Below are 13,491 nucleotides of genomic sequence, written 5' to 3'. Positions count from 1 at the left end.
GTACTGAGAGAAGAATGTGTGTGGGTGAGTCTCTTAAATCCCCTGATTTTACCTGGACATAGGTTCTTAACCTGCTTGATCACCACTGAGACTCCTTAAACAGTTCTGCACCTTTGATAACCAAGTCCCTCTGAACATGGCCCAGGCACTCAGGGGGGTGCAGAGAACAGTGTTACTCCTGTGTTGTGCAGAAATACAAAAGCCATTGTGATAGCCCAGTGATGCAGCCAAAGGTCAGCACCAGGCAGCTGATGAAGCCACCTCGTGCTCACAGAGGGGTTTGTGTCCCACACTGGAGATAATGCAGCTGTGCCTGCATTGCCAATGATGTCTGTGCATCTAAAGCCAGCTCAGGTCTGCAGGGGCTGTATTGGATAAAAATCACAAATTCAGAGAATTTCACTCAGAATGCTGTGCAGTTTCTTTTCTTGTCTGTAGTATGTTCTTGTACTGTGGATATATGGGAATTTATTCCACAGTATTATTATTCACTGATGTGAATTGAGATAGGGAGAATTTAATATGTATTTTCACTTAGATTTGGCTTGTGCTGAGTTGCTCTTGGGCTTGAGAACATTGTTTCTTTCAGGAAATGGAAGTAAAGCTAATATAGTCCTTTAATGACAAAAACAGTGAATGAGAAATGTTACAAAGCCTTAGGTTTTGACAATTGCTCTTACAAATTCAGGTACCATCAGGTACCAGAGTCCTTGTAAAGGTATGTAATGAGGTAACAATCTCCATTTTTATAGGCTGGTTATTGGAATGAATATGAAAGATATGTGCCAGCATTAGATCAGCTGCCCTCTAATGACACTTCATCTGTGGAGAACAGAACCATAGTAGTTACTACCATCTTGGTAAGTTTTATGTTTGTAGTGTGTTTGTGTTTAGGAAACAAGGCATGAGATTCCTGAGGTGTGTTAGACACCTTGGCAGGAGGCAGATATTCAATACTGTGTGAATTCAAGTGACTGGAAAGTTCAGTATCTTCCAGAGATGTTCTGAGGGCTTGACCCTGCTAACTTATGTATGTATCAGTCAGTCTGCTCACAGGAGGAGCTCACTGAGCTCACCATTGAGCTTTGCTGCTTCCAGACACTTGAACTCAATTAAGTGCCTCATGTAAGTGAAGTTATTGTGCATGCCTGTAAATGAGCACAGAGATTGATTGGCCTTTGTGCTGTAGAGTCAAATCTTGCACCCCTCACTCAGGTACAGCTCCTGTAAACTCAGCCCCTGTGGACTGAGTAAGGGTGGCACAATGGAGCCTGTAGACAACTGGAACTGCTCTAGCACTGGGTGAAAAGCAGCCTTTTCCTGTGCAATCTCAAAGGAGCAAAGCTCTTCATGTGTGTCACAAGCAGCAGCACCTGTGTCAGTCCCAACACCTCTACAGATCTGCTCTGTACAGCATTCATTGGGACTTTTGTGCTTTTTACAGTTTTACTAAGCATGAGTTAATTTTATGCTGTTTCCTGAAGCATTGTATTTTATACTCGTATGGATTTAGTGAGATATAATCAGCATTTCAACTAGAATTTTCCAAGAAGCCTAAGGGAATTCAGTGACAAAAAAATGCTGCTGAGGATTTCAACCTAGCTTCCCTTAGGCTTCTTTGAAAATATCTCCTTCAGAGCCCCATTTGTGGCCACTGGGGCCTTAGGAAATTGTGGTGATGGTACAGGTGTTGAATATGTCAGTCTTTAAACACTAAAATTTGAATTATTGCTACAATGATGCTACTTGACTGTCTAATCAGGCCTAATTCTGCAAACAGATGTGTGTGTTAAAAAGTCCTGTTTTCAATGGCTCCTTACCAGGAATACAGTCAGTAGTATGTGTGGCTGTAGGATCAGCCAAGGAGTTTTATGCAGAAGTCTGTCTAATTTCTGTACCAAAGCAGGAAATATTGTAAATATTTGCCAGTAACATAAAGGATAATAACAGCTCTCATTTTGTGTGGTTTACAGCTGTATTTTACATTCATAGACTTTTGATCTTTACTTTTGTTTCAAAGGAATCACCATATGTAATGTATAAGAAAAACCATGAACAACTAGAAGGGAATGAGAGATATGAAGGATATTGTGTAGACTTAGCTTCTGAAATAGCAAAACATGTTGGAATAAAATACAAACTGTCAATTGTTGGAGATGGGAAATATGGAGCTAGGGACCCTGAGACTAAGATATGGAATGGCATGGTGGGTGAACTGGTCTATGGGGTAAGTTTCTCTTAACCTTCATTTTAATGTTCTTTATAAAATAATATGCTCAAAGTTAATAAACTGCAAAATAAAGATCACCTGTTTGAATACTACCTTTAAAATTCTAGATATTTCTTTGTATTGCCATTTTTATAGTCTACTTTTTTAATTGTTTCATTGCAGGAAAGTGTCACATTTTACTGCTGTTCTCCAAATCAGAGTCCACAAAATGTTGATAAGTAGCATTGGGCAAACTTCAAATTCTTGCTTATAGCAGAATTTCCAGTTTGTTCTTTATATGCTTCTTCTTCATTTGCCAGATCTCCTTTTTCTGTGTCAGTCTCTTAAGTGCTGGGGGGGTGTCCCTCTCATTAAAGGTCTGATCTGGGATACTGAGCCTTGCTGGGTCACTGCTCTTGGTTTGTGTTTGATCCATTTAACTCCATGGTTACTTTTCAGGGTAAGAAGCAATGCAGGTGGGAAATCATCCATATGTTTTTTCTCTTTAAACCCTGGGTTTGGCTTCAAAAATCAACTGTCAGACAAAAAAAAAAAAGGCTAATTCACTGCATTCTTCTTTATATTTCTATATTGGGTGTACATCACTTTGTTTAGTAAGAACAAAAACAGTCCGGAACTGCCATTTTAGAACTTTCTTTGAAAATGAGAATTTTGGAATACTGTTAAACCAGATGGAAGGGGGAGAAAATTGGCTTTGCAGAAAAGACTTCTCAAGCTGATATTTCATCTTTTTTTTCCTCAAATGCTAATGAGATGATTTGTGATTCCGCCCAAATCTTTTTTGCAGTTTATTTTTAACAAGCTTCCCTTTATTAAAAATATCTGAGCAGAAGTGCATATTTCAATTGCATCCTTTTGTTCTGTGGCTGAGTGTGATTTCTAAAAGTCACCTCAAAATTTCCTTGGGATAATGCATCATCATTCTTGCAAAATGTTTGGTGAGATGATTATTTTCCAATGAATCAGTCTTTAAGTAATTTCTAGATTTTCACAAGTTTTCTTACTCTGGAGCAGTCAGTCCTGATGCCTTATTATGTGATTTGTAGCCTGCTCAACTTGAAAATGTTTTGTAGGAATAACAATGGTTTTGTTGTACTGTACTGTGGCAAGGAGGGAAATCTACTGATTACAGAAAGTAAACAGGGTTCTGGACCCTTGGATTACCTCTTTGCTTCCCTGTTGCTTTGAGGTCTGCCATTATGCAAATCTTCTGAACTCTGCATGCCTCAGTTGTGCAATCTGGGAAACTGAAGTTCTCTCTCTTAGAGAGCACAAGTCCATTGAGAACCTCTGAAGCAAAGGTTTAGTTTAGTTCCAAGCAAATTACACTGCACTGGAAACCTATACCCTCAGTTGCTCTGTGTGTGGTTCAAGAAATATCAAGAGTATCAGCTGTAATTGGGTCCTTTTGATGTACTTGCAAGTGACAAGCAATGAAACTTGTTCATTCACTTATAAAATAACCATACCATGTGGAAAAAGCATGGCAAAAGAGAAGCTGAAATTGCTGCTCACAGTCAGAGCACAGGGGCTGCGTACACTGGGGGAGAAAGGTGTGATGTGGGCTACAGCTTTTGTGTCTTGAGCCCAGTCAGATTAGTCTGTGCAGCTGCCATATAAGATCCCTGCATAAAGGGCCTCAAAGGTGTTCTGAGGGCTGGAACCCCTGTCCTGTGAGGAAGGGCTGAGAGAGCTGAGACTCTTCAGCCTGATGAAGGCTCCAAAGAGACCTTAGAGCACCTTCCAATACCTGAAGGGGCTGTAAGATAAATGGAGAGGGATGTTTTAGAAGGTCCTGTAGTGATAAGAAAAGGAGGAATGGCTTTAAACTGAAAGAAGGCAGATTCAGATTAGTTTTTAGAAAGAAATTCTTCATTGTGAGGGTGCTGAGGACCTGGCCCAAGTTGCCCACAGAAGCAGTGGATGCTCTATCCCTGGAAACATTGAAGGTCAGGCTGGACAGGGCTCTAAACACCCTGATCTAGTGGAAGATGTCCCTTCTTACTGCAGGGAGGTTGAACTAGATGATCTTTAAATGTCCTTTCCAACCCAAACCAGTGTGTGATAAGCAGTTTGGCTGCAGCTGCCTTTTCCACAGCCTCTTGGGACCAGCCTAGCTCAAGAGAGCTCTGCCTCCTTAGCATCAAACTTACCCCTAATCATACTTGTGACCTTTCCACACCAGCAAAACCAGCCCTGCAGGCACCACAGACCATTCCTTAACCCCAAAACCACCCACCATTCTCCTTTTCCCCTGCAAAAAGGTCAGTTCCCTTGTACTCTGAGCAGAGTTTTCATCTGTGTTTTCTCGTTAATGAAAAATTGAGGAATGTTTCCCTCCCTGACCCCCAACAGTTCCTGCTCTCATGCTGTGAGCTCTGTTACTGAAGCCTCTCCACTGCAATGCTCAATTATTCAAAGGTCAGATGTGTCCCTTGAGGTTTGAGTGCAGACTCAAGTTAATGCTTCCAGCCCCGTGCTGCTGAGCCAGCTCCCCAAACTGCCCAGCTGAACTGAGCTTGCAAGCTGCATGGAAACCCACCTGGCTTTCTGGGAGCAGGGAAAACAGCCCCTGAACTCCAAGTTCAAACCTCACCAGCCCTCCAGACCTTTTCCCAGCTCTGTTTGCAAACATTGTGAAATACCCTTGGCCTCTTTCTCCATCCCTTGAGAGGGGGCTGGGTACCACACAAGGATGTGCACTAAGCCCTTTGAAGATGAGAAGTACTCCAGAAGTGCTAATTATTTGGAGCAAGCGCCTCATTTACGTGCTAACTTTCCTTTATCTCTCACGGGCTTAAAACTCTATTAGGGAACTAAAACTATGTTAACATAATGCCCCTGTGAATCTTGTCAGCAAAATTACTCAAATTTGGCTCCTCTGGATTCCATTTTGGGAAGACAAGAGGCAGATTAGATTTTAAGTACCTTTGTTAGCATCTGTGGAAGATAGACTTGGTAGGATGAAAGGAGCCTGATTGGTTTTGGTACCAGTTACCCAGCAGCTCAGCTGAGCTGTGGCAGAAACACAATCCTTTAGATTGCATTTGTCTCAAGTGATAAGTAGTGACTAGTCATTTGTCAAATACTGCATATTCCTGACCCAGCAGCCTCCTTGACACCACCTGGCACTGCCGGAGCATCTCAGCCAGTTTTTTGAATACTGAGCCCTTTTTTGCATAGCCCCATGCGTGCAACTCTTTTCTAAAATTGCTCTTGGCACAATCATAGGAAATGAATGACTTGTCATTTTAATGTTAAACCCCTAATTAACTGTATTTAATGTTTAGGTTGGGCTACTTGATTGTTACTATTGCTCTCCATTTCTGTGGAATGCAGTCCAGAGTCAGGGAGAAAGGGCAGCCTCCAGACTCTGCATTGGAGGGGAGGGCCCCAGTCTGCACTGAGCTGATCCCAAAGCACCCGGGGGGCTGTGTCACCCTGCTGCAGCTCTGGAGGGGGGCACAGCCCTGACTCCAGTGAAGGACTCACTGGAGGTCGGCATCAGCTGGGCTGACTGGAGCAGTCCCTAGAGTTACACACTGACATTTACACACTAAAATGCTTCCCATTAGAAATTCTCCCTCCCCTGTCTCATATCACATCCGGTCTGGTTGGAGGGTATAAAAGTCTGCTGTACTGTAGGGTCCCTGAAGTCAAGGACAATCTCAGCTGTGTCCCTTGGGCCTTGTAGTTTTGCAAAGGGCTATGCCCATGCACTTGGTTACAGAAGGATGGCAGCCCTGGAGGCAGGGAATTCTGCCTGAGCAGATATTTCCAAACTCCTTTGCTTCAGGCAGGAGAACCCAGAAGGCTTGGTGGAGAGGGAATAACAGAGCTTTGTGGTTTGTTAGCAATTTTTAAATGTTAGTGATAGCAGTAGTAATGATAATTTTAATACTAATTAATAATCATAATGAAATTTAGTATAAAAGGAAATGTATTTGATTTTTCATAAATCAAAAAGTGTCAGTTCAGGCTGAAAAAAACCCCTTAATTTTGCTCTTTCACTCCGATATGTCAAAATAAAACTCTTCATCCTACCAGATACTCATTCAAGCACTGTTATTTTTTTAAACTAAGAGAAATTTCCAAAGAACAGTGGAAATTTTAAACAGAATAAAAATAGAAAATAGGTAAAGCTTTTTTCCTGGACATTTCAGAAGGGTAGTAGCTAAATCATTCTTAGTCCAGGAGACTGAATTGCTATTTAAATCTAACCAGCAGAGCAATCCAGCTAGGCAAGTGCTGTCCTGCAGTGACCCAGGGGCTGAGGACGTGCCCTTGGCTGGGGCAGAGCAGCAGCAGCAGCTCCCTCGGCCCCTGTGCTCGGGGCTCTGTACCCACCAGCTGCTGAGCACTAGACAGTCGTCTTTTCTCTTCTCTGGGGTCAGCCTCTTTCTGTAGGCTTTTATTTCTCCTTCCCCTTTTAAAGCAGGCTGCTGTTCTTCCTTCCCTGTTCAGCCAGGGGAAGCCATCCCTCCCCGGGCCTGGTGCTTTTCACAGCGCTGAGGCTAATTGACAGTACTTTTAACACAGATCTTAATTGTAACTACAAATGCTTTGGGAATGAAAAGAGCAGCCAGACCTTACTGCCTTTAAAACTCTGCTCAGGTTGAAACAAGCCTTTATAAAAACCTCTCAATATGTAAAATAGCACAAAGGAGTGAAGCAGGGATGTAAGGGACAGGCAGTCCCTGGAACACAGCAGCCTCCGCAGTCTGTCAGAGAGGGACGGCCGACACATCCCCTGCCTTGAGCAGACCAACCCACCCTGTGTGGGGCTGGCCTCTGGCTGTGCCAGCAGCATGCAGAAATACTAAAGATGGCACATACAGCCTTTGAATCAGAGCAGAGAGGCAGACTAATTTGATCCCTACTTTTCCTTAAATCTCCCACATGCTCTGAGTCTGTGGCAGAGCCTGACCATGCCATGAGTGGGTGAAGCTTGTCCTTTGCTCCTCACTCCTGGTTTCTGCAGGAGGGAAGCCCAGGTACAGGTCCCCAAAGGCAGCTGTGTGATGCTGCTGCCCTGCAGCTCAGACAGACCCTTGCCCTGTACACATGGGGAGATGTGGGGTCCCTGGCCAGGCTGAGCTGTGGTGGGGGGCAGGAGCACAGCCCTGGCACAGAGCCACGCTGCCATGGTCCTGGGCTTTGGCTGACCTGAGTCCAAGCACAGGCAGAGAGAGTACACATATGTCCACAGCCCCAAAAGCAGATGTACCCTTTATGTCTCCATCTGTGAATGGCAGGAGTGTGTCAGGATGAGCTGTGAGCATCCACAGAAATCACAAATGGACTTAACTTTGACAAACTGTGGCAGATGGGGCCCACTGCCATTTTAACACCTTAATGCCTTTTTACACTGCTCAGCTAGGGCGCATTAAGGCTTCAATGCAGCATGTTGCTAGTCAGGTATGACCTGTTGGCTTTAAATAAGTGTGAGCTAATGTGTTAAAACCACATTGCCCCCATGACCTGGCCTCTCAACACACCCTGAATATCCTTGGGGATATTGGACTGCCTTTACAAAGGTAGCTCTTACCAGCTGATACCACAGGTGATGTGTTGCTCGGTCTGACACTCTTTTCTGCTACCTGGAAACCTCAGACTGCACTGAGAAGTGTTAAAACATGCTCAGAGACAGTCACCATTGCAGCACAGTCCCGTCAGGTGCCCCTGTGTACCTGCATTCAGCACTTTTGGGGTGCCCAGAGGTTTGGCTGCTGGTGGATGTCAGTCAATGTCCCTCTGCTGGAGTCTGCACAGAGCTGGGGTTCTGCCTGGCTTCCTGTCACACAAAGTGACTGCAGTCCAGATCTCACTGTCTCTAGTGCACAGCTTTGGATTTGGGAGAGTCATCAGTAGGTCTGTAGGCAGAAGAATCCCATTCCTCCTTTTGGATTACAGAGGTGGAACATCTTATCATTTTTCATTCTCCATGTAGAAGGATATTTCCATTTGCTATTTTTTTCTCCCTCCCCATAAGAGTCTGGAGGTTTGCAGCTCCCTGGGGTCATCTTTGAGCAGAGTGGGCAGCGCCTCTGTGCTGCCTGTCCTCTCTAAATCCATCCCTCCCACACTAGTAGGCAAAGACAGAACAAGCCTCAGAGGAATCCATGACATTTCTTGCCCGGCTCAAATGCAGTGAAGATGATGTTTGAAACACCATTAGTCATGAGTGATTAGCAAAGCTCAGTTGTTGAGGTTCTTAAACCCCTCTCCAGTTCTGTACGAAGAAGGACATGTTTGTGGTTGTGTTCTTTTTAATCGAGCTCAATTTGTATGGGTTCTGCTTATCTGCAGCCATAACAGGGAGGGAAATTCTCAACAGTGCTGCAGTTATTAATGATCCCTTAGGGTGCTTAGAGCTCTCCATAAGCTCTCCATTTCAAATACTGTATCTCTAAATAAATAAGCAAAGAGAGAACTGTTTTTTAACCTCCCCAGTGCAGCTAATATTCAGGGAAGTGGTGAGCATCCAGGTTTGGGTGTTGGATTGTAGCTGGTCCACTTGAGAGTGCCCCAGTTTCCCAAGACCCTGTGTGGCCATGCTTGTTCCCTCTGCAGAAACAGAAAGGATGGTCTTTCCAATACAGTGAATGCCTTTGGTAGGGATGGTAGGAAAGCAGGAAGACTGAGATGTATCAGAAAATTAGTATTTGTATCCCATTTAATATTATAAGGTAGTTTGAAATTATTTACAAAGAAATCTGCTCTGTATGATATGAACATGGTAACAATCAGGGCTTTAACAAGTGATTTGTCTGTGCTTCAGCATCAGCTTCATCCCCCCACAGGAACATCCTGCATGAACTCAGCTGGGCATGAAGGAGATACAGACCTTATTGCATGCTGCATCAGCACTTAGGAAAAGTTCTACATGTCTACTTTAGCAAGTAAAATATTACTTTGGGAGAATTAAAATTCTCCAAGTCCATGAAAATGCTCCAGAAACTAAATGCTCTTACAGCTGAAGCACCTTTCCCCCCCTTGACGGGGTGTTCCAAGGCTGGCAGTCCATGTGCACCTGCCTCCCACCTAAGCTTCACTTCACATGGAGCCACTGCTAAGTCTCCACAGGGGTCCTGATCCATTAGGCTTGCTTTAATAAGGATTAATTTGTAAGTACCTCATTAGTTCAACAGGAAGTACAGTGGCATGGTCAAAGTGCTTAGTCTTCCAGCTGGCTGTGGACTCTGACTATATTTAAAAATTATATTCTGTGTGAATTTCACCCTGACTGCAGACATCTGGCATTTAGCAGGAGCTCAACAACCATCAGCTGTGAGAGAAATACATGTTTTGGGGGAATTCCTCAGTGAACAAGTTCCAACATCTTGCAAAGATGTTACCTCACTCTACCCATATCCTCCCCTCCAGTCTCTCCATTACTTAGGTGATGAACACATTCATCTGCAAAGCCAGGAAACATCCAGGCATCCAAAGGCATTTTCAGTTTTTATATTCAAGCCACGTTCAGATAGATTTTTGCAGTAAGTGACCACAAATCAGCTGAAGTTTTCTCCTTGAGGAAAGGGCTACTCAAGGGGAAAGGCAGTGTCCCAGTACACATGACTGTCAAAAGGGACTGAGCAGGGCTGTCAGAGGGGGCACCCAGGGCCATGATTTCCAAGTGGCTTCCTTACATGCACAGGCATGGTTTTATCAGATTATTCCAAGCAGTGAACTTGTGCATGTACCTTGTAGCTGTACATGCTGGTAGGAGCTGTCGAGAGATATTCCTGGGTGGCTGGAGCAAACCTTGGGGTTGTGTGTGCAAATGGGTGCCCTGCAGAGAGAGGCAGCTGTGGGGAGGGCCAGCCCTCATCTGACAAGGCTGTCACTGGCCTTGGTCTGCAAACCCTGAGCAGTGCTCCAGGATGGCTGCACAGTGCTGCTGAGCACCAGCAGGCACCAAGCCCATGGTGCTCTGATCAGCTGTATGAGAAGCCTTTGCCATTTCTGCTTATCAAATATAAAACCCAAACCAATAGCTGGGAGGAGGAGCAGACCAGATATTAATGACAGTCACGTACATCACCATCAGATTTACATAAAGGCATATTCAATTATTTTATGGCACATATTCAATTATTTTAATCCTGTCATATTAACACTTCCCATTAACTTTTATTCAAACTTCCACTTAATCAGGTTTTATTTTTCCACCAGAAAGAGATGCCTATTTACTAGTGGGGAAAAAACTCTGTTTAAAAGGTGTACAGTGGTTTAGGTACTGATAAGTCAAGGTTTCCCTAAGAACCATTTTTTCTTTCTGAAATTCTTAATTACCAATGAAAGACCTTCTTTAAAAATATCAATAACATGAATATTTAGAGTGTTTTAGAGGTATGTAGGCTCTCATAACACTCTTCAAATGAAAAGGGCTCTTTTTTTAGCATTCCATTCCACTCTCATACAAATACACCTGCTTGAGTACTTGGCTGGATCAAGGCTAGGGTATCTAAGTAGTATGACTTGAATCTTTATAGCATAGAAATACAGGTGCAGTTAAATATGTTGAAAATCTATTCTGGAATGTTATTTTTAATCAGGAAACTAAGCAATTTGTTTTTCCATGCCTGCCAACTCATGGAATCCAGCAAGGATGTATAGATTGGAGGGAAGGGTATTGGTTCACCAGCATGCAGGTGAATGATGGATGGTGCAATAGATGCCATTGTGCTTCCAGGTGTCACAGCCCCAGAGCACAGTCTGTTACAGGCCTGTAGAGCCAAGGTCTCTGTGATAGGAGGGCAGACATGACACTGCATTCTCCTCAGATTATCCAGGCTATTTACTCCTCAGGGATTCAGAAATCTGTGTTAACTGTTCTTCAGTGACCACAGAAAGGGTGTGTCTGGTTCTTCTCCCCCTTCTGTCCCTTACTGCAGTGGAGTTTTAAAGGAGCATGCAAGTAGCAGCACCCAAGTGCAGCTGAAATTCAGTGATGGATTACTTCTCATGGGTTCCTTTTAAAGATCTTGAACTAATCAGTAAGGCAAGAGAACTTGCTGAAAGAATGGAAAAGAGAAAATTAAAACATAGCAAACACAGAATTTGTCCAAAGTCTTCAAGACAAATGGGTGGTTACAGACCATCACTAGAAAATGACATTGTGTTGGTTGCCATCTCACTGTCCAATTTGTGTAGTGTTTATTCATCCATTTTAACTTAATAGAAATATCTGCTGCTGTCATGAGCCCCTTGCACAGATTTGATTATAATTTTACTTGTTAATAATTTTCTGTTAATATCATGTAGTCCTTAAACAATGACTGCAAAATAGCCTGCAAAGAATTTATTTCCACTCAGTCTTGTAATTTATCATCTGATTCATTAGCCTGAGACTCTAGATTCTGATTCTGTTGTGTCTGACTTGTAACTAACTTGGGTTTGTTTTCCCTTTTCAGAGAGCAGACATAGCTGTTGCCCCCCTCACCATAACATTGGTACGAGAAGAAGTCATAGACTTTTCCAAACCCTTTATGAGCCTGGGCATCTCCATCATGATCAAGAAGCCTCAGAAATCTAAACCAGGCGTGTTCTCTTTCCTGGATCCTTTGGCTTATGAAATTTGGATGTGTATAGTCTTTGCTTACATTGGAGTCAGCGTAGTTCTTTTCCTAGTCAGCAGATTCAGCCCTTATGAGTGGCACTTGGAAGACAACACTGAAGAACCACGTGACCCTCAGAATCCTCCTGACCCTCCAAATGAGTTTGGAATATTTAACAGCCTTTGGTTTTCCCTGGGTGCCTTTATGCAGCAAGGATGCGATATTTCTCCAAGGTTTGTTCCATATCACTCCATCACCTTTTTGCATTTTATGGTCATCTTCTGATACCATGGTGCATATATGTTACTTTCTCAAATTTCTTTTTAATTCCACAGTGCATATATGTTACTTTCTCAAATTTCTTTTTAATTCCAATTTTTTATTTTGACATTTCCATTCAATATTCAGCATCCTCATCAAGCCACCATGTTTGCTAACATTTGCCTCCAGAGTAAGTGCATTGCTTATAATGCCAATTATGCATTTCTGCCAAACTTATATTCACCATGTTGAGGCTGTAAAATGCATAGGGTTTCTGTTTTCAGCAATGCTTGGAGGGCTACCGTGTTTTTGCTGCATATCTCATTTTACGGTCATCTCCTTGGTGCACATAACACATTCTGCTTTGCAAAATAAGATTTCTTTTTAAAAGTCACATGCAACAGCACTTTAAAGCATCTCCACTCCCATCAAGCCTTCTGCTACTCTTTTTACTTTCTTTTGAGCCTAATTTCTCCAGTTTTGTTCTTCTTGAACCATCTTTTCATCCTTCTGCTTGCCACCATTTTGCACATGTTCATGTCTCCAGATGTACTGTGCTACTGTCCTCTGTGTGTATTGCTATTTCAGTCCAGTCTAATCTGCTGTCCCTCTGTTCGTAGTCAATATGGTCTAATAAGCACTGCCAGTTTCCATAAAGATTTTTCTTATTCATGAAGATGTTCCTTCTGGATAAGGCTGTAGTGAAGTATGATTTATATTAGTACCAATTTTAACAGAGAGCACTGCTATTAACTATTGTAGAATTATATTTCTTTTTATAGAAGTATTTTAAAAACCAGATTAAAATAGTGAAGCTCCCTCTAATTGAACAATGCATACCACAGATTTATTTTTTTTAATAACATTTATCATGTTTCTGCATTTACACCGGTAAAATACTTTGGTGATGTGCTTGTTATAAGCAGTAAAATTATCTAGTTTCTTAGTGATGGAGCAATAATTCTTTTATGTATGACAATAATTTAATAACTAGTTTCCAGCTATTTTATTTATTAAGAACACTTGCTGAGACAAACAGAATGCAGTTTTCCATTTAACAAAATTGCTATTTAGAGGAAGAGAGAGATCTTTTCCCTAAGTACTGACATTCAAAATGCATCTTTTTCATCTCCATGCTGCCTTTTTTTGATACCTCAATCATTGAAAAGGTGCCAGGTTTTCCTGGTCCATATAGCATTAGGAGTCTTGAGTTACCTCACTGAAGCAAGTGACAAAATATCTATGAAGTTTCTTGGGAAGGATCGTGATTTTGTCTGTTAGAGTGCAATAATCATCCTATAAATGTGTGTTTGTCAGTGTCCCCAGTTCCTGGTGTCTGGGTGTGCTGCTCCCTGTGCAGTGACAGCTGTTGGCCTCCTCCCCCTGTTTGCACTCCCTGTTTCTGCCTTATGCCTCAAACCTGCACTGACACTTTGC

General features: G+C 42.7%; 1 protein-coding gene across 6 annotated transcripts in view; it reads left to right on the top strand.

The window, feature by feature from the left end:
- Positions 1–13,491, top strand: part of GRIA3 (glutamate ionotropic receptor AMPA type subunit 3) — a 142,482-nt gene that overhangs the window by 89,694 nt on the left and 39,297 nt on the right. For 5 of the 6 annotated variants that reach the window (XR_013184216.1, XM_054641326.2, XM_054641325.2 and 2 more), the window contains exons 9-11: positions 753–860; positions 2,021–2,227; positions 11,650–12,026. Coding sequence is in view for 5 of the 6 variants with exons in the window: in XM_054641326.2 (XP_054497301.1) it covers positions 753–860; positions 2,021–2,227; positions 11,650–12,026 (692 nt within the window). In the remaining variant the exon portion in view is untranslated. Of the gene's footprint in view, positions 1–752; positions 861–1,215; positions 1,987–2,020; positions 2,228–11,649; positions 12,027–13,491 lie in introns of those variants that run through there. The other variant, XM_077185831.1, reaches the window with a different exon arrangement.

Source organism: Agelaius phoeniceus, chromosome 14, assembly GCF_051311805.1.
Source record: "Agelaius phoeniceus isolate bAgePho1 chromosome 14, bAgePho1.hap1, whole genome shotgun sequence".
NCBI classification, from domain to species: Eukaryota; Metazoa; Chordata; class Aves; order Passeriformes; family Icteridae; genus Agelaius; species Agelaius phoeniceus.
Note: the sequence above shows the minus strand (reverse complement) of the source record. Positions and strands in the feature narration are given on the sequence as shown.